Source organism: Cnephaeus nilssonii, assembly GCF_951640355.1.
Source record: "Cnephaeus nilssonii genome assembly, chromosome: 9".
Taxonomy (NCBI): Eukaryota; Metazoa; Chordata; class Mammalia; order Chiroptera; family Vespertilionidae; genus Cnephaeus; species Cnephaeus nilssonii.
In genome coordinates this window covers 32,857,455-32,877,265 of record NC_137080.1, presented here as the reverse complement: position 1 = coordinate 32,877,265, position 19,811 = coordinate 32,857,455, and the positions used below count along the sequence as shown (strand labels likewise).

At 39.8% G+C, this 19,811-nt stretch overlaps 1 protein-coding gene across 1 annotated transcript in view; it reads right to left on the bottom strand.

Moving 5' to 3' along the window:
- Nucleotides 1-19,811, bottom strand: part of FRK (fyn related Src family tyrosine kinase) — an 84,490-nt gene that overhangs the window by 29,643 nt on the left and 35,036 nt on the right. Inside the window, exon 2 of the mRNA XM_079780355.1 lies at nucleotides 16,293-16,414. Coding sequence (XP_079636481.1) covers nucleotides 16,293-16,414 — 122 coding nt within the window. The remainder of the gene's footprint in view (nucleotides 1-16,292; nucleotides 16,415-19,811) is intronic.

Genomic DNA, 19,811 nt, shown 5'->3' with positions numbered 1-19,811 from the left:
TAATAAAAAAAATACCTATGATGTTAACACCTTCAGAAATTTTGACATATGAAGTTTTGAAGCTTGTTTTCAATACAACAAAATAGCATACATATCAAATCACATATATATCAACATATGTATAACTCCATCTATTGAAAAAATCTGCATTATTAACTAGTACACCTAGTATAATCATAAAATTATGGAATAACAAGAAAAAAAACATATAATGTGTTAAGTGAAATAAGTGGGATACATAATCTATACTAATAAAAGGGTAATATGTTAATTAGACCAGGAGTCCTTCCAGGAGACCTTCTGGACAAAGCCATGGTGGCGGGGCCAAGGCAGAGGCAGTTAGGGCTGATCAGGCCAGGAGGGGAGAGCAGTTGGGGGCAAGCAGGCTGGCGGGGGGGGGGGCAGTTGGGGGCGATCAGGCCGGCGGGGGAGGGGCAGTTGAGGGTGAGCAAGCTGGCAGGGGGGGCAGTTAGGGGTGAGAAGGCTGGCAGGGGGGCAGTTGGGGGCAAGCAGGCTGGCAGGCAGAGTGGTTAGGGGCGATCAGGCAGGCAGGCAGGTGAGTGGTTAGGAGCCAGCAGTCCCGGATTTCGAGGGAGATGTCCGACTGCCAGTTTAGGCCTGATTCCACAGGGAGTCAGACATCCCCCAAGGGGTCCCAGATTGGAGAGGGTGCAGGCCAGGCTGAAGGACACCCTCCTCCCCCCACCCATGCACGAATTTCATGCACCGGGCCACTAGTTAAGAATTGCAAACACGAGGATACATCTGGCAGCTCACATGTCCTCCGCACACACGCTGAGATTGCTTGTAAAAATCATAATTGCATAAGGGCAAAGATGATTAAATTTGCCAACATGAAAGTAGCTGTGTTAGATTGGCGGATTTGTGAGTATTTTACTCTGTGTTTTCCAAAACAACTGTGATAAAAGTATAGTGACTTTAAAATAAGAACACATGCATAATGCTTCTAGCTTTGTTTAGAGAGGAAACATAAGAATTAACCTAAGACAATGTCCACACTATTATGATACTTGACAGTCCTTATGGAAAGCCCCCATGAACTCATTTCTCTTTGAAATCACGATGCATCTCTTCTTACATTAGCCTATAAAACACAGTGTTTCCCTTTTCGCCTTGTCTGGCAGAGAACCCCAGCTAACCTGACTTCTAAACTGTGATAATTACCTTCTATTACAGGCTCAGCAAGATCAATTTCTCTGTTCTTTTCCATCGGTTTTGTCTCTGTTTCTTTTTATGTTTAGCTTTATTTTATACTCTTTCGGTAATGTAAGCCAACCTAAACCTAAAATCTTTTGTAGAATAAATGAACACATGCACAAATGAAATAAGTAATCAAGTGAAATGACACATTCACTAAACATGAAAAGAATTTCTAATGAAATGAACCCAATAGCAGCATAGCCTCTGGGGTTTCTGTTTGCGGGAGGTTTGACACTCCTCTCAAGAGCTTCAAATTTTAAAAAAGTCCTCAGAAAGAGCAATCGTAGACTAAACAGTCTTTGCAGATTCTACTATTTTGTCAAGAATATGCTATGTGAACGACCAGGAAGTTTAAAGATAATTTAATCTAAATCCTTTTACTGATGAGAAAAACAAAGCATAGGGGTCTGAACTAACCTGCTGGTTGCTTACAGGGCTGGAATCCCCATCCAGCCATCTAGGGTGTCATATGAATGACAGTAGGAACAGTAGAAACCTTTAACCACTTATTTCCTCTTTTCTGTTTTTTAAAGAAATTTACTAATTTCTTGGTAGATGTCTGAATGCCATCTTCCTCTCCCTCTAAAATTTCTCCCCTAACTCTCAGAAAGGCTCCCTTGAATTCCTCTCCATCTCCCCACCCAGTTTTAGTAATTAGTAGACTTGTTAAACAGAGTGAACATGGACGTCATTGAGAAATGTCATGTATTATAATTAAAATACCTTGATATCAATCTTTATCTTCCTATGAAAATACAAAGGACTTTTGGTGTATTAGGTAATTTATATTCCTAGCAGAATATAGTTTCCTTTCATGTTTTTCATTGTTTCTTACATATGCAAGACAACTATTGGTAATTTGCTCATTATTCATTTGCATTTCCAAAAGCAGATAGCTCTTATACTTTGAAATTTCTTCATACTGAATGAGAACCCATGATATATGGTCCTGCTTTTTATTTCAGACAAATATTAGATGAAGGTTATACAGGGCAACCTCTGTCTGTTTAGAATAAGTTTTGTTATCACTCAGTGAAAATATAGTCCAGGTCATGTTCAAGTAAACACTTTACATAAAGACAAACCATCTCTTAGGCCCAGCCTATACTTCAAAGGCTGGCCAACCATCTTCCTAATGACTCTTATTAGTTCAGGGGTGAATCAGGTGAACAACTGTGAGTACTCAGCATGATCCATCACTTACTCCCAGAAAAACAGTTCAAAGCACATGTTCCAGTGCAAGATGGGCCAACACCTCTAACTGTCTGTGAAAAAGGTTAGTATTCTTTATGAAATGATATAAAAGCAATTGGATTTTTATTGAGCACTTGCCTTAAGCAAGCCCTGTGCTAAGTGCTTTTTTATGTGATATTTTCTTTCATCCTCATAATAACCCTATGGGATATGGATATTATTTTCATCATTTTACAGAGGAGAAACTAAAATGTGTAGCGAGATTAAGTCATTTGTCCCTGGATACAAAGCAGGTGAATATTAGTGCTATGATTCAAAACCGGGCAATGAGACTCGGAATCCCACACTCTCAATCCTTCCACCCAGTGGCTCCCTCTATTGCCAAACAGCAAGTAGTTTTAGGCAGCTCTCACAAGGCACTGATCACAGCTCTGGAAGCAAGTCAACTTATTGCTACTGTTTCATAATAAAGTGATGATTAATAGCAGACAAAGCTGTTCCTGCAACTGACACCTTTTAAAGGGAAACAGAGGTTGAACACTTCCTCCTGGAAACATTTGACTCCATCTAATACCATTATTCTACTTTTCTCCTTACTACTTCTCAGGCTTCTCTGCCTCCATCTGCTCCTTCTGTAATGGTTCTGACCTGGGAAATCATAATCTCTCACAACTGGCTGTATTGCACACATGCAGTTTCTGATGACTGTAATGAATGGGGGATGACTCCCAGCCTATGTCTGCAATGCAGCCCTCACTCTTGCCTTCTACTAGTACATCCCTGCAGGCACCTATCTCAAAGGGACCACGTCAAAATTCTGTATGTTTTTTAATCCTCACCTAAGGATATTTTTTTTTCATTGATTTTTAGAGAAAATGGAAGAGAGAGGGAAAGATAGAGAGAAATATCGATGTGAGAGAAACACATAGATTGGTTGCTTCCTGCATGAGCCCCAAGAGCCCAGGCCGGGGAGAAGCCTGAAATCGAGGTATGTGCCCTTGACTGGAATCAAACCCAGGGCCCTTTAGTCTGCAGGCCTGTGCTCTATCCACTGAGCCAAACCAGCTAGGGCCCAAGTCAACATTTTAATTCACATTATCTTATTCCCTGAGTTTCCTCCCAGCTTAAATACTATGTCTCAGTGAGTGACACTGCCATCCTGAAATCCAGACAGTAAAGTGAGACAGTTGAGGGCACCCCTCTATTCCTCTCTCTTCTTGATATCTCATCTCTGACTAAGCACTGTATCCTACCATATGTACTACTCCCCGCCCCCACCTTGTGGAAGGCCCCCTCCATTTCTCTCTCCTGGACTACTGCACTAAGCTCATATGCTGCTTTCCCGTTTCTAGCACCACATGCATCTTCCACAGTCATCAGAATAGGCTTTTAAGATGTACATCTGAACTTGTTCTTTGTTTTAAAGCTGTTCCATTGCCTAGAGTGCAGTGTAGTTTCTTGACTGTACCATGCTCTTTCCTGTTTCTGTGATTGTCACAAACTGTTCATTCCAACTGGAAATGTATTCCGTTCACATATTAATTGCAAGTTCAATGTTCAAGGCCCAGCTCAGGCATCCCCTCCTCTATGCCTCCTGGTTTGAGCAAGCAGAGCAGCTCCCTTGGTCCTTCAATCCCATTCTACAACTTCTGCTACTGAATTCATGCCACAGTATTGCTCCTATATATTTACACTGTACCTACTGGATTTTGAGCCATTTGATTGCATTTATTTATATGAGACATGAAGTCAATAAACCATTTTCTCTTGGCCTTGGCCATGGCTGCCAATAGGCAGAACATCCTTCCCCATCCCACTGACTTGGGATGTGGATATGTGACTTGCTTTGAAGTGGGGGCAAACATAACATATGGCACAACGTATTCTATAACTTCCCCGGCCTCCAGTCTTCTGCCTCTACCATGAGAGTGCCATATCCAAGACAGAAGCTGCTCCTGTGGCCTGAGTCCTGGAATGAAAGATTCATGGAGATGAACTGAGGCCTGATACCCCAGACAGCACCCAGCCAACCACCACCAACAGCTCTCATACAACAAGAGTAAACCACTGAGATTTAGGGGCAAAAACTGACTAACAGAGGACATTTTAAAGAAAGCAGCATGACTCCTAAATAATATTTAAAAGATGTCAAAAGATTCCATTTTGAAACTATCTTTACTCATACTAGTTGTGTTACCTTGGATGAGTAACTTACCCTCTCTGGCCTCCAATTATAAAATTAGGGTTTTTGAAAGTCCCTTCTGGTTCAAATTCTCTAATGCTACTACTCTAGTAAGGAGCTTTATAGAAATATAGTCAAATGTGGTAGAGAAAAGTTATGATTTCTACTTTCTAAAAGAGAAAACTAAGACATGAACTTAAACATCTAATGAAACCTATTAGTGCTTTTCTACATTTGTTGAAACGTGAAATTTCTGGAGACTCATGATTGTGACAAAGACACATCCCTGGAAACATGGTGGGTTATACATGGAGCAATGTGCTTGACACTTGGAATTCTGTTCTGTTCACTGAGCATTCATTCCTCCCACTCCAATAGCAGCTCCATTAGCATGCCTAACTCTCATTTTTGCAACCTAAATACTCAAAAAAAAATGCTGAAGCTACACCACAAATTTCAAAGAGAAAAGGTCAAAGCCAGTGTCTTCTTCCACCCATCGCACAAAGCAATGACCGTAGTTTCAGTCTCTTCGTTATGCCATGACACCAAGCTAGGGTCATGGAACCAGTTTCCTACAGTTCATTATTGCTCAGTTTGAATGCTAATCACAACAGCAAATATTTATATTGCTTGCTTTGTTCCTGGCAATGTTCTAAGTGCTTTTCTACTTTTCCTATCTAAACCAAACAATATCATTAAGAAGTAGATACTATTTTCATCTCCATTTTGCAGAAGAGAAAACTGAGACACAGAGTGGCTGAATGATTTTTCCCAAAGCCACAACACTAGTAAGAGGAAGAACCCAAACCCAAGCAAGCAGGCTGCAGTTTATTATCAACTGTAAACTGCAATGCCATTAATGGGAAACTCCAATTGAAGCTCGGGTTGGCTCATCTTTCCAACCTAGATAATCTATATATATAAAAGCCTACGTGACTGTTGCAACCGAAACAACCAAATGGACAACCAAACAGGCTGTGTGGGGTGACCAGGCCAGCAAAGAGGGGCAGTGAGGGGCGACCAGGCGGGGGGGGGGGGTAGTTGGGGGCAACCAGGCTGGCGGGGGGGCAGTTGGGGGTGACCAGACCATCGGGGGGGGGAGTTAAGGTGATCAGGCAGGCAGGCAGGTGAGCAGTTAGGAGCCAGTGGTCCCGGATTGTGAGGGGTCCCAGATTGGAGAGGGTACAGGTTGGGCTGAGGGGACCCCCTCCCCTGTGCATGAATTTCATGCACCAGGCCTCTAGTAGGAAAATAAATTTAGTCCTTGCCACTCACAGGCTTTTAAGACAACAAACAACAAAATACTTTCTTGGATTGCAGTTCTTGTGCCAAAGTGTCTAGTAACAATGCAAAACACATTTCTAAAGTTCATTAGAAGTAACTTCATGATTGATATGATGCTGATAGTTATAAAGTAGCTAATATGCATATATCATTTTAAATACATAGTTTAAAATTAGAGCCACTAACTTATTAAATTGAACTGTATTCATTTCATTCACTTTTTACATAATGAACACATTTTGTGTAACTATCACCACATAGAAACTCTATACCTAAATCATTAAGAAAATTTAAACCTTGGTCATGCTTTTGACATTAATCAAGTAAAATTACTGCCAGTCAGGTATGTTTTCATTTGTAGAACAAGTTGCTAGAGATATTTTAAAATTATAAATTTGTTTTCAACTAAAAGCAGATATTCTTCTCCTTTCTATATATTCATGGGACATGAAAACTGAAAACAAAGATTTACTGTACTTATTCGATAATGGCATGTTATTTCCTGATGTGTCACAAGAGAAAACACATGTTTGATTGAAAGCCCTCCAGTGGCCAGAAGTTATAAAGGGTGGGGAGCAGAAAGTTGAAGCCAACAGGTGTTTTGGTTCTAGAATAAATGCACACATATAGTATTCAGGTTATAGACAATGTCCCTGTTTATACAAATATGAAATATGCTGGTTAGGATTAATTTTACAGTACTTTTTCAGTAACCTATTTTTCCACTTAGAGTAACAAAAAGAACTTGCTTAAATAATTTATTTAAGAATGAGGCAGCCTTGAGAAGAAAACCCTTAGTTGTTATTTCCCTGAAGTATACACTGGACGAAACTGTGCAAGGCCAGTGCAAAGGAGGAGGGACTGGAAGGCCTGTAAGTCACCAATTTTCATTCCTGGGGCCAACATGTTTTAATTTCCTGTTCAGTCTAAAATGCAGCCCCAAGACTTCCCAAATGTTCTTCCTTCTTCACTTTGCCTCCCCCTGTCTTCCACTGCTCAACTCTTCTTTTAATCATTTCCTTTTTTTCCTAGTTGGAAATTATTAAATTTATATGTTATCAGGGTCCAAGGTCCAGAGAAAACTGAGTTCAAATCTCAGTTTTGTCACTATCTTGCTATTCAAAAATAAACCCCATATTGAATCTATCATGATCACATTTATAGTATTTACAATCTTGTACCTTGTAAGCTATTCAAGCACATTAGTGGTAATGGAGGAACATCTTACAGATCTCCATTTTACTTGTTAAAGGGTTCAAGAGCGCATCACAGAAAATAATTCCTCATTTTTCATCTAAGGAGCATCATCTACTCTTTTAAAGTAAACAAGGTTCTTAAGAAAAGGCATTATCTGAACAGAAAAGTACATTTCATGCACACTGTATTTCATTTACTTTTTTACTCACTATTAGGTGTAGAGTTGACTTGTCGCATTTGCCTGTAGTGCCTCCCCTTATTAATCTCTTACAGAAAATAATTGTTATCTTTTCTGGTTTCTTAAAATACTTTGCAAGATAGATCCAGAGACAAATGGCAGGGGAGGGGGGCGGGTTAGAGATCAACCAAAGGACTTGTATGCATGCATATTAACATGACCAATGGACACAGACACTGGGGTGGTGGGGGCTTGCCCTTGGGGGTGGGAGTGGTGGGGGGATGGGGGGAAGGAGACATATGTAATATTTTAAACAATAAAAAAAAGAAAAGTGAAAAAAATACTTTGCATATAAGTGCTCTGTCTGCATGATAAATGCTTGTTATAGTTAGTTGTTTACACAATTTTACCACATAGCAAACACAAATGAAAGTTCTATAATGAATGGGCAAATGAATTAATCAATGAACAAATGAATGGTTAAAAAATTGTTCAAAATATTCCTCCCAATATTTCTGAAAATTTCTTTTCTATATAGACAGTGAAACAAGGAAAAAATCAATAGCAAACTATTAAAACAATTTAACCTTCCGTAAACAAACATTGATCCCAAATTTTTTTCTACATGTGAGACACTGCTAAAGCTCTGATCCCCAATGTGATGATAATAGGAAGTGGGCTTTTGGGAGGTAATTAGGTTTAGGGGGTCATAATGAGATTAGTGCTCTTATAAGAAGAGACCAGACTGAAAGTGTGTGCTCTATCTATCTATCATCTATCTATCTATCTATCTATCTATCTATCTATCTATCTATCTATCTATCTATCATCTAACTCTATCTCTATCTCTATTTCCATCTCTTTCTCTATCTATCTCAGATCAAGAAGACAGTCATCTACAAACCAGGAAGAGAGTCCTAACCTCTCCTGGTACCTTGTTCTTGGACTTCCCAGCCTCCAGAATGGCAAGAAATAAATGTTTGCTGTTTTAAGCTACCCAGTCTCTCACATCATGTTAGAGCATTGTAAACTGACAAAGACAGTAACTCTGAGTTGTTTATTTAACTAGAAGAGTGTGTGAAAACACATCACTAGAGAGCAGAGTTCTTGTTTCCTTCTTTCTACAAGGTTAACTTCACCCAGTTTGCAATACACTATCATCACAGGTCACCTTCCACCCCGAACACATTTACTGTGCCACAAGCTGCTGTCCCACTTGGATGTAGAAAAGGAGGAGGCTGCAGATGGATGCCTAGGGAAGGCTCAAATCACTGAGTCAGTTCCGCACAGGAGGGCAGTGGCTGCCTGGGTGCCTGGGAGCTGCATGCCCTGCCTCTTTAAGACAGGGGGACACTCTGGTCACGGGTCCAAGCATCCTCCCACCTTCATGAATATCCCTGATCTGATGCAAAAGTCAAAGCCTGCTCAAGCCACTTATTCAGTTGACCTACATTTGCCCTGAAGTTAGAAGAGTATTTACCCAGAGTCTAAAAAATTCTTGATTGATAGACTCAGTTTAAAGGGCTCCTTTGCTTCTGTATCTCTTATGTATATTCTAGAATAGAAAGTAGGAGGATGCTAACTCACATGATTATTATCTTCATGCAGAAGTATAACATGGGACAAAAAGCAAGTAAAGTATTAATTTAAATTGGCAGCTAATAAAGTAGAAAAAATAACAATAGAATATGTCATGAATTACAAAAAGGTAGCAATTTCACCGACCTCCATATGATTTATCAGCATCCCACTTATTTATTTTATATCTGGAATTGCTTATCATACAATTACATTCAAAGGGCAGTAATATGTCTCTTTTCTTTGCTGTGCTTCCTTCCAAGTAGCTCAAAAGACTCATGCAGAAAAAAAAGAAGTTTTTAAATAAGCAAAACCAGGTAAGCAAAGCCAAAAGAGAAGTCAATTTATAGTGTTCACAGACAAGTAGAAGAAGAAAAAAATCAGAATACAACCATCTTAAAAATACTCTGGCCTCTAGAAATGCTAGTCATGGATTTCCTTTTTTTTTTTAACCAAAGTCTTTTATAGGGGAGTAGTTGTTCTTTTTTTAAAATATATTTTTATTTATTTTAGAGAGGAAGGGAGAGGGAGAGAGAGATAGAAGCATCAATGATGACAGAATATCATTGTTCAGCCTGCCTCCTGCATGACCCTCATTGGGGATCGAGCCCACAACGTGGGCATCTGCCCTGACTAGGAATCAAACTGTGACTTCCTGCTTCATACGTTGATGCTCAACCACTGGATTTTCAATAAGATAGATGATTTCTTCATGATCCAGTGCCCTAGAGTGAAAGATTCTTTGTCTCTGCATCTATGTTTATGGAGAAACACACACAAATATATGTACTATATAATAAAATGTTAATTTAACTTTATAGAGTATTTAAATTATAAATTATATCAGTAGCAACGTTAAGAAAAGATGGGATATACCATAACTCATGAAAAAAGCCACTTGCTATTATAGGCAATGATATTTGCAATTAAGCTGAACACAACTAAATTATGACTTTAATTAAAAGGCATTTTGTAAGATGGCACCAACATGTTTAAAATTTAATACATTTTATATGAGATACTAGAGTTATTAACATAAAAAGTTCTTTGCAGCATGTGCACTTTTTAAAAGGCAAAACATTTTTAACCAAAAATGAAAATGCTCCCAGAATCCATAGAAGTTTCACTGCATTATAAATTCAAGGAGCAATTTTTTCCAGCCATTTAATATTTGCCCCTACTTAGTATACACAATTGTATTTATATTCACAGTTAATAGTAATAGAGTTACTGGAACACTCTCGTGGCCACTATGTCCACATTAAGTTTAATGGAAGAATGAATGAATTGCTCAGGGCACTGAGAATGAAACAAACAGCTTTTTGACATTGGGCCACTATCACATTAGCATAAATCAACAGATCTCCAAAAGTTAGGGGGCATAATGGCATGACACTGGTTGGTGGAAAGTGAGTTTGGGTCTGAACCCTGTGCCAGGCAGACACAGAGAGTCACACTGCAACTGGTATCCTTTACCAATGTTGCCTCCTCTACAATAGTTTTATTACATGAACACAACTAAACTTTCAAGGTGAGAAATCGTCTTTCTAAAATAAGTCTGAAACACAGCAAATAGGAGAATTACATGGTCCAGACTTCAGAGGTTAAGAACGTGATGATGGCCTTATCTTTGCTCCTGATGGAATACAGGGTAGAGAGGTGAGTGTTAGAGCATCTACTATCTTCATAAACTATATTGGGAACTATGGCGATAGAGGAGAAGCATGAAACAGAAGCAATAAAAATATCTTTCTTCTGCTCAAGGACTGTATGATCTAGTTTGGAAGTACATTTTTTACCTAAGGTGAGAGTTACTTATAATTATAAAGGAATATTTGAATATGTAAGCTCAACATGAAGGATACACATAAGGTCAACACACAAAGGTATCCATCTTCCCCAATGAAGCTACTGCTTTTCTCATTACTTTTTTAATTGCTTTCAGAATTAATTTATAAGACATGCAGAAATACTTACAAAGCTATAAAGTATATGGTATCACTAGGTTAATCATTCAGATTACTTAGAAAGTTGCTTCAGATAATTTTGGCCATTTTCAAGCATCGAAGATGTCCTTAATGATCATGTAATTGCCCCAGCTAAGGGCCTTTAAAATACAGTGATATCTCTTCTATAAAGACACTTCTACCATTTGTGCAATACTTGGAGCACTGGAAACCTATTACTGTGAGGAATAAAACATTTATTTGGTTCTGAAAATTCCAGCATACTTATTTAAAAATTAAGTTATGTCTCTACAGAGGTATATTTTATATTCTCAGTAAGGCACTTCATAGCAATCACAACGTATTATAAAAGTCCTGCATATTTCATGGGACCTTCCTGTTTCCTGTAATGGAAATTTATCAGAGTAAGTACTCTGCTCAACATTAGAAGAAACAAGTCAAAAACATGATACTGGTTACTTGTATGTCCACCTGCCATTGCCTCAAACACCTCTGAGCATATTTCCTTTGCTCCTCTCTCCTGTACAGCATCTCCTCCGGCAAATCTCTCCCAGCCAGAGCCACCAATCTGCCCCACTCACTCAATTCAGAGGTCTGAGGGTCAGCCTATGCTGCCTTCTCCTTTATCTTGCCCCATAGATGATCAGCCACCAATTCCTGTTGGTTCATATCTCCTAAGTATTCCTCACCTCCATTCTCTACTCTCTATTTGCCCCCCTCTTCCCTGGTTCAGGCCATCATCTACGGAGATGAGCAGGACTGTCTAGCAAAGAACCCTGGGAGCTCTTTAAGGGCCCACTGGACTATGCCCAGCAAGAGGGGCTGCACCTGAATTCAGCTTCCCACAGGTCCCATGGTTTCCTCTTCCATGAAGGAGGAGCCACAATTTCCCACAATGCCCAAAGCCTGTCAGTGCTGGATTTCCAAACAACGGTGCAAATATTTGATATCCAAGTTCACACTGCTTTGCACCAAAGCACAGAGTTAAAAAAAAAATTTTTTTCATTGATGTCAGAGAGGAAGAGAGACATAGAAACATCAATTATGAGAGAGAATCATTGATTGGCTGCCTCCCACTCACCCCCTACTGGGAATTGAGTCTGGCATGTGCCCTGACTGGGAATCAAACCATGAACTCCTGGTTCATAGGTTGATACTCAACCACTGAGCCACACCAGCCGGGCCCAAAGCATGGACTTTTATTCCTAGTCCTACGGCCACTTCCACACTTGCCCCATAAGATAAAAGGGAGCAACAGAGGGGCCTTTGGCTTCTGGGGACACCCTGTGCTGGAGCAGAGCCCTGGTGCAGCCCGCGGAGCTTGGGTCCCATCGCCCCTCTCTGCAGAGGCTGACAAACTCTGCTGTCTTGAGCCTGTCATTTCACACAGCAGCAAGTGATGCCACTGTGTCTGTCTCTCTCACCCCTCCTCAGTCTATTATCCATAAATCTCTCATCATGCTGTCAGAGGTCACACCAGGTCATTTTGTGCCTAAGACATCCCTCTACAGAATAAGGGCCAAATTCCTCAACATGATATGCAAGGCCCTGAAAACACACACACACACACACACACACACACACACACGCACGCACGCACACAGCTGCTCTATCTTCCAACCTTCTTTCCAACAAACACCAGACATCCCCGACTCTGCACCCTTGCCTGACCAGGACTAATCGTTCCTACACTGCTACCTTGAAGCACAAATCTGTACAGAACCCAAATGCTTTCTCCTCTGTGAAACCTTCCCGACTTCCCCTGGGGGACTTGGCCCCTGCCCCCTCTTGTCTCACAGAAAGAGACCTGTGTTATAACCCTCCTGCAGCCTGAGTTCAGGGCCTGGGCCTTGCTGTCTTTGCTGCCTTTCACCTATCAAGGAGTGACACATAGTAGGCCCTTTGAAAGTTTGTTGAAGAAATAAACAAATATAGAAATAAGTGATCTCCACTCCTAGATGCATCGCCCTGAGTATTGCTGATGAGCTTTTTTGCCTCATGTCCTCAGTGTAGTTTTTTTTTTCAACTATATTCAATCTGTTATCATTTACTTTTGGGAAGGTTTCATTGAAGATGAATCTGCAGGGTTGTCTAAAGTAACCTTACAATGTGCAATGTAGAATTTCTTCTAAAAAACTCAGCTGCAGCTCAATTTTAGTCCTCAAATGTATTTTCCTTAAAGTATACCTTAAACAATAATACAAATGCTTATAGGATGCCAAGCACCAAATTATTATTAATGATAACAGCAATAATAATAATTTCCTTTAAGTTAATTGATTTAAGTCAAGAAATAGCCAAACCATTTCACATGCAGTCATAGTTTTATATTTTTCATCAGAAAAATAATCCACTACCAATGACAAATAACAGTAGAGCCACTAAAACTACCTGTCATGCATCTAATGAAGACAGATTCTCCAGCTGCCACATGTAATATGTAATATCCAAAAGCATGGTTGTAATTCACAGCTAATTAGTGTCTTGCCATTATGAGAGGTGTCAGAGCCCTAACTCTCTTCTGAGATCTACGCATACCTCACAAGAGCCAGCCGTCAGCCATGCAAGGACCACACAATCCAATTAGCATCCACCCCAACTTTGGGCTGCTGGTTCGGGAATGCCCCCTCCCAACCTCAGTAAATCATAAGCCTTTTCCTGACAGCTGCAAGCCATGGCTGCCCAAGGAATAAAGACAATGCTTCTAAGGAAAACTGACATGGGAAAGAAAGAGACAGAAAAGAGATAGTTGCCTTTCTTTAGCAACACAGCAGTCAGCAACACTGAAGGCCATCAATTCTGACTGATTAAGGAGACAACTGCACTAAGAAATAAATCCTTGAGTGGTCTCTCTGAAGATCCTTAGTGGTAGTCAACAGTCAGCAGTTGGGTTGTTTCTTCGTTTGTTTTACAGTAATGTAGATATACTGAAGACCTTTTTCTTTCCATTTTTCTCCTGCATAGCCCTCTTCTGGCTAAAAAGAGAATTTCCCTTTGAGTAGAACATAATGGTCTGCATTTACAGTGTCCCCCAGTGAATACACAGCAATCAGATAATTTGTTTGAAAGACTCTAAATTGTTTGACTTCATTGAAAAAGAATCTATAATGATATGCTGGTCTCCAAGTAGGCCCCACAAAGCTTAGTAAATCCATAAGCAAGTGCTGGAGTATTCTCAGCACATAACAGCCAATAGCCTTGTAATTTTGTTCTAAGCCTATGAGGCTGTTTTGTCCCTTAATACTCTACTTAAAGAGTCAACTGTAGCCTGGACATTATTCAAAGACATGATTCAGCTAATCCTACTTTTAGTTTGTTTTCCTCATGGAAATACTACTCTTCTGTATTTTAATGCTAATCCAATATGTTTAATTTAACTTTTGCCTAGATAATGACTACTTCATTTGATATGTATATATTGGCAAAAGCAAATAACAAACATGGATGCATTTAACATCTACAAGAAATTCTCTTACAGCTTTTCTTATCATTAGACATTGAGATTTCAAAACTGTTTTTCTTTTTCTGAATATAGTATTCCCGTGGAAATCTTTAAATCTTCAAATTTTTATCTACAAGGATGTCCATTGTGTCATATTTTATAATAGCAAAAGAAGTGAAATAATGAAACTGTATAAAATATGAAATATGTTAAATAAATGGTGGCACACCCATACAATGGAAAGTTATATGGCTTCTAAATATATTGATGTAGAAAAATAATAAAGAACATGAAAAAATGTTCACAGGATACTGAGAGATAGGAAAAATGAATCCTAGATCCATATTACACACACAAATACATATAGATGCACATGTGTGTATATACATATGCACATAGATACACACATATATGCACATGCATGTATATATTTACTTTTTTATTTATAAGATTATAAATTTGTTTTATCTGGGTGTGTTTTTCTGGGTGTGTGTGTGTGTGTGTTTAAATTAATATGCTTAAAGGTTAATTAAGCATAGAAAAAAAGCTTGACAGGAAGGTATTTCAGTATTAAAATGCATATTCAAAAGGTTATATTGTAAATTAATCTTCTTTGAGCTTTTCTGTCTCTATAAAAATGTTTATATTACTTTCATAGTCAGAGAAAAAGCTATTATACATAATAAAACATTCACTATGTCACCTGGGTGTATACAGGTGTGGACTGGTATGGAGGCCCAGCATGGTCGGGCATCAGCTCTGAGTGGCTAATGCCCATCACCTATAGTCACTGCAAATTGCATCGCCCTGGGTATAAACAAAATTAGAAAGGTCGGTGTCACATCACACTTGGGAACATTTTAAGAATGGTCATCAGAGCAGCATCCTCTAACTGGTAGTGGGGGTGCTGAATCCATATGATTCTGTAATACCCTACTGACTCGGTGTCAGAATCGACAGAAACCAAAGGACAAAACCTGAAAAGCCTGCCTCAGTACCGCTGCCCTTAATTCACGTCAGCTCTAATCCATCTGCCCTGATACTGGGACCATCAGGTATGAGGAAGACAATGGATACCGAACACACACAGTCTGGCCTTGGTTCAGGTCAAGTCAGAGTTCCCAGTACATGGAGCTCAGGGCCTGTTTCCACATCAGGCCGTGCAGGCTGTCCCGACGCCCAGCTCAGTGAGCCAGGCAGACACAGCAAGGCCCACGGACGTTCTGTTTAATAAACATTTGTTTCAGGGCAATACGGAGAGAGGAAAGCAAAATCTCTTCTCCCAAAGGTTTACGTCTAGTTTGTGAAATAAAAGGCATGCTTTAAAGGGGATAATAACACAAATGACTGGCAATACAGAGGTCGGAGAAGGGCAAGGAGAAAGTCTCACAGGAGAGACGGACTGGAGCGGTCTTCAAGAAGGACACTCTGCAGCCTTGGAATATACACCAAGAAGCACAGGTTCTTGAAAGCAGAGACATGCACGCACCTGTCACTCTTAAAGAACATTCCCAGGTCCTCTGTGCTTCTTTCCTAGGGCAGTGTAAGTTAAACATGTACTTGATTCTGAGCTGAAAAACTACCTTTGACAAAATGTTACATGCCATGGAGTTAATTAAATGCATTTGCATTCAGCACTTCAATTCATTTTCCATTTATCAGGCAAAGACAAATGAAATGCAAAAAAAAAATGTATTATGCCAAGATCAATTTTGACAACAGTGTAGTGTTTGCTTCTTGCTTATTACTTCGCTAGAAGGATAGGATCTTTGATAATACAAGTGAGAAAACACAGCCAGATCCATGTTTTTTATTTCATATCTAGAGTGCATGTCTTTGAAACTGCTTACAGAAGACTTCTAACTGTAGATAGAAATTTCATGCTAATTTTTATATTACTCTGCAGTGGCTCAGGAGATATAATTTTGGTACTATTAGGAAGAGAAGGAAATAGGCAAATTTGAAATTAACATGTTCATATTTACACAGTAGGTCCATGACTACAGACTCTCAAACCCTTACTTAAACCACACAAAACAATGCTCATACCTGAAAGGGCGAAACCTCCTTTCTCGCTTTCACTTTCTCTGATTAGAAAGGCACCCGTCTGATTTCCTGAATATAATAGTTGATTTTCTGCATCTGCTCTCTTGATTGCTCCAAAGAACCACCTAAAAAGAGAAAGATGTAAACATCAATTAACCAATCAGCATTCATTTTTCAAGGAGCAGGAAACATTACAAGAAAGTATTCTGTTATCAAAAATGTTTAATATTCTGTTTTTAATTAATTTTAGAGAGAGAGGAAGGGAAAGAGAGAGAGAAGCATCGATTTATTGTTCCACTTATTTATGCATTCATTGGTTGATTCTGTCTGTGCCCTGATAGGGGATTGAACCTGCAACCTTGGCACATCCAACTGAGCTACCCAGCCAAGGCTGGTATTCTTTAGGGCAGTGGTTCTCAACCTTCCTAATGCTGCGACCCTTTAATACAGTGCCTCATGTTGTGGTGACCCCCAACCATAAAATTATTTTCGTTGCTACTTCATAACTGTAATTTTGCTACTGTTAATGAATCGTAATGTAAATATCTGTGTTTTCCGATGGTCTTAGGCTCTACAGCAGCGGTTCTCAACCTGTGGGTTGTGACCTGTAGAGCCTAAGACCATCGGAAAACACATATTTACATTACACAGATATTTACAGTAGCAAATTTACAGTTATGAAGTAGCAACGAAAATAATTTTATGGTTGGGGAACATGGGGAACTGTATTAAAGGGTCTCAGAATTAGAAAGATTGAGAACCACTGCTTTAGGGAAACTACGGTAGGTATCAATGCTTTTGATACTTAAGGTGATTTTTCAGGATGTCTATAACCTTCACAGAGGAGTCCTTAAAAAATTACAAAGCAGGAATTTGGCAGCTGCTGGCTCCCACATCCTTCTCACATTCTGTCTGATAGGTACTACATCCTTCTGTCAAATCCACAGCCTCTGGATGAGTCCACCACATGAACCTTCCGCATTTCATGCTCCAAAATGTCTCTCCATCACTATCCAACTGTCCTCTGCCTCACCTAACACCTTCTAAATATTAGGAGGCAAGCATTCCAATCAAACGATTCATATATTTCATTTCAAGGTATGAACAATTAAAAATGTAGTTCTCTGGACATTCATTCACTTATTTCCCCACCCCCACCATCATGTGAGACAATTCTGCATGTTTAGGAGGAACTTATTAACATAAAGGAAATGTTCATCCAAGGGGAGATTATGTATAAAAGCTACTTCTGCCAGGGAAGTATCTTATTAGTGCCACCTCCACTTCTTATCTTGACCCTCTTATCCTTTCAAACAAGCATCCCGGGAATATAAGAGCCAGATACTGAACATACAGGTTTGAGAATGGGATTAGCCAACAGATGATTATGAACTTTAATGTCAGAGCCAGTCTGAAATATATATCAAGTCAGTTGGCACCAACGTGGTAATAAGGGGAAGCTGAGAAAGCCACCTTCACTAATGACTCCTCACTACAGGGTCATAAAGCTGATCTTTATCAGTAAAGATTTTAGGTAAAACATTGATTTTTTTTCAGGGATCCCTGTCTTTAAAAATGTAAACTCTTCAAGAAAGGAAATGCTGGCTTGAGGGAAGAAATGTAGGATGTTCCCCCAAAAACGTTTATATACACTTTGAATAATTATAAAGGCAGTGTTTATTAAAATACATTTAATTTTAAAAACTGAGCTATTAGCTATTAAAGTATGTATACATTTTTGAGGGACACCCTATACAATCTGGGTGAGGAACTGCAGGCTGAGAGAGTACATACAAGCCATCAAAAATTGGTCCCAATTGGTTTGGCAGGCCATGGGTATTGGGAAATATGTGTGACATAGTTGGAAGGAGGAGGGAGAAGACATTGAAAACAAAAAGAAACATTAAATATAAATATCACCTTCTAACAAATGCAAGTTGTTTATTTACCACTTCCCCAATCATCCGATTGCCAGCTACATATTAACTGTATCAGTGAGGACATGTGGATTATTTTGGAGTGATAAATAACTCCAAAAATTTCAGTGGGTTAAGACAATTAAGATTTGTTTTGCACTCAGCTACATGTCCATTGAAGGTCATCTGGCATGCTGCCCTATATCCATCCCCAGGTCTACCGGAGAATGTCCACCTCCACACATCCATGATTGCCAAGTCAGGACTGGAAAATGTGGCAAATCACAGGCTGCTTCCTGGAGCTTCTATTTGAAGCTTCTATGCAGGAATGAACTCCCTGACAAGTAAATCCTATGATCGTGCTTCAATGCAAAGGAATAGAAAGTGCAATCCCACTATTTTCTGTAAGTCAGAGAATGCGAAACTTTTGGTAGGCTACACTAATGACTACCACCTGTCTGATGGCTAGCATCAATAAATCAACAATCAACAAGTGCTAGCGAGGATGTGGAAAAAAGGGAACAGTAGTTCACTGCTGTTGGGAATGCAGATTGGTGCAGCCACTATGGAAAACAGTATGGAGTTTCCTCAAAAAAATTAAAAATGGAACTGCCATTTCACCTAGCGATCTCGCTTCTGGGAATATATCCTAAAAACCCCGAAACAGCCTGAACCGGTTTGGCTCAGTGAATAGAGTATCGGCCTGCGGACTGAAGGGTCCCAGGTTCGATTCTGGTCAAGGGCATGTATCTTGGTTGTGGGCACATCCCCAGTGGAGGGTGTGTAGGAGGCAGCTGATTGATGTTTCTCTCTCATCGATGTTTCTAATTATCTTTCCCTCTCTCTTCCTCTCTGTAAAAAAAAAATCAATAAAATATATAAAAATAAATAAATAAATACCCCAAAACAACAATCAGAAAGAATATATGCACTCATATGTTCATAGCAGCATTATTTACAATAGCTAGGATTTGGAAACAGCCCAAGTGCCCAGCAGTAGATGAGTGGATAAAAAAGCTATGGGACATTTACACAATGGAATACTATGCAGTTGTAAAAAAGGGGGATCTCCTACCCTTTGGGACATCATGGATGGACCTGGAGACTATTATGCTAAGTGAAATAAGCCAATCTGAGAAAGTCAGGTATCACATGGTCTCACTAATTTGTGGGATCTAATGAACAAAACAAATTGACCAACAAAATAAGACCTGAAGCACGGACGCATGGAACAGACTGACGTACCTCAATGTGGGAGTGGGAGGATGAGGAGAGAAAAACCAAAGAACTTATATACTTACTAGAGGCCTGGTGCATGAAATTTGTCCATGGTGGGGGAGGGATCCCCTCAGCCCAGCCTGCACCCTCTCCTATCCGGGACACTTCTGGGGATGTCTGACTGCTGGTTTAGGCTGGGATTGGGCCTAAACCGGCAGTCAGACATCCCTCTCACAATCCAGGAATGCTGGCTCCTAACTGCTCACCTGCCTGCTTGTCAGATCGCCCCTAACAGCCTCTGCCTGCCTGCCTAATTGCTCTTAAACTGCCCCTCCCCCCCCCCACCAGCCTGATCACCCCTAACTGCCTTTGCCTGTCAGCCTGGTCA